At 41.5% G+C, this 2284-nt stretch overlaps 1 protein-coding gene across 1 annotated transcript; it reads left to right on the top strand.

Moving 5' to 3' along the window:
- Positions 1-694: 694 nt before the first annotated feature.
- On the top strand, positions 695-1201 carry CCR75_002616 (uncharacterized protein; the record flags this gene model as incomplete). Its single annotated transcript, XM_067960713.1, has 1 exon — positions 695-1201. One exon carries the CDS (start codon positions 695-697, stop codon positions 1199-1201), a length of 507 nt encoding a protein of 168 aa, XP_067823199.1.
- Between the last annotated feature and the right edge of the window lie 1083 nt (positions 1202-2284).

The raw sequence follows: 2284 nt of genomic DNA on the forward strand, positions 1-2284 counted from the left end.
AGAAATTATGGTCGGAATGAATACCCACAAATTAAACGTTGAGCATTCGTTGCCTGATTCCTCGTTGTATCGCATTAATGATAATAATGATATTGCAATAATTCGCAAGTCACACAGTAATAAGTTCTTCATACTCAAAAATATTTATTACACTATTATTTACCAGATCTGTTCGGGAAGATGTCAACTCCCCATATTTTAAACGTTGAGGATTCGTTGCCTAATTCCTCGTTGTGTCACATTAATGATACTAATGATAATGCAACAATCCGCAAGTCACACATTAATTTGTTAAAAGAGTGGGAAGCCACGTCGATCCGTCAGCGCAAAGACTGGCTAATAGGCTGTTTTTTTCTACCAGAAATCCTATGCTTGTAACTGATGCAATCATTCTTGTCGCAGAGATTACGAAAGTTGAAGCGAAAAGCGACTTATAGTTTAACGCCACACTTTTTTATTTCTTATAAAGGAATGTTTGCACCTCGTCCCGTCAGAATTTCGCTCAAAATCTGTCAAACAATGAAGTTATCAGATCAGTCATCAAGCGAGCGTACGTCCGAATGAAACTTGCAAATGTTCTCTCACAACACAAATACCCAAACAAAAGCAACAACTGCTCAGAGTGTTTAAGAATCACTTGATGCGAGTACCCTCTGATTCTGCTTGGAACTCTTCACGCAAGTCGGCGGCTACGATGTGCACAAAGAACTGTGCCAGTCCCAGGAATTCGCCAAAGCACAAGTCGCAAGCAAGCCGCAGCATTTATGCACGAGCGTGGAGGTTTGTGCGATTACATCTCCGACCACGAGCAGATACGTGGCCTACAGATAGGAGGACCACACCAATTGATGAGATTCAAACGAAGTTTACTCGCAGCTGCTACAAGTGCGACTGGCAGCGCGTGCAGGTGCTGAAGGAGCTAGAAGAGTTCGGAGCTAGAGCCCAGTGGCAACGAAAGCAGCAGTGTCGGGCGCGGCAGAAGGGAATTGATCAAGCAGAGTGGACACCTACCGACGCGTCTTTGTTTCGGACTCAAGCTCAGCGCAAGACCGCACAAGTAATGTGTCGCAATTGTAGGCGGCTTTTTTTTCGCCCGCTTGCTATTGCTGCCGATACAAGTGCGTTCTGTAGCCGCGATTGTCAAAGCACGTTTGAGTATCGACGCTACTTGCAAAACACCGCGAAGAAGTGCGAACCCTAGGACCGATACGGACCGGCAAAAGGAGCTGACGTTAGACATCGAATCGCATTGTTTAAAATGAATATATTGTAAGAATAAAAGAAGCTATGATGGTGGAAATACGATGTGCGCGTCTGGGATGACGTTGTATGTGCAATTATACTAAATCGCCGACCATTATAGGGCAGCTCGTCATTAAAGCATGTCAGCTTCAAGGTGTTGTCACGGTCCAGTCTTGTCTTGGGCTCAAGCGTTTGAACCACTGAGCTAGGGACATTGGTAGAAAGCTTTGTATCAAATTCTAAGGGAAAGATGACCAAGGGCATCGCACCACCAAGTCCTGAGCCCTTTTTTCGCCATGCAAAATACGAAATTGCACAAAATGCCGGCACACCTATTTAGTCGAAGACTTAATTGTCATCTGTTGCGTTTATAATTTGTAGTAGCAATTGTCAATTTTAAACAGTTTTTCCTATGAGGTTGGAACCGCTCTTGTACGATTAAAAGGGGAGGGATACTAAATGAGAGGGGGTTTAGAGTCATTGGCCGAGAATTTTAATTAATACATCAACCAATAGAACAGCCATATCGAGAGGGCGAAAGTGTATGGGGGTGTACCGTTACATAAATATTATTTCCTATAATGCATATGATTAATATTATTTCCTATGAAAGGAAATTAATAAAGAAGAGTAAAATTATTATATATTAATTTTGACTTAAATAATTTCAATATTACCAAATTGGGTAATATTGCTGCAATAAGACATTAGCTTTAGTGATTGGTTAATTTAAGTCTAAATCACCCCGCCAATCGTTATAAGACACGATTTGCGGCGCGCAAGGAGGCGCCATTCTCAGGTAGTTATTAATATAATAGGTTCAGTTAAAGATAGAAGTCGTTACGTAGGACACTAAATAAAAATACAGTGTAACTTTTCTCTATTCAAAAGCCTTAGTCTAGACCTTTAAGCTAAAGACCCTTAGCTCAATAGAACTTTCCTCTGAACTCTTGTGTACCCGAAGTTTCTAGGCACCTCGCATTCACTGTTATCAGTTTAAGCTGAAGTAGTATTTATAAGTACTAGTGAATGGTGCACGGTA

Source organism: Bremia lactucae, linkage group LG8 (assembly GCF_004359215.1).
Source record: "Bremia lactucae strain SF5 linkage group LG8, whole genome shotgun sequence".
NCBI classification, from domain to species: Eukaryota; Oomycota; class Peronosporomycetes; order Peronosporales; family Peronosporaceae; genus Bremia; species Bremia lactucae.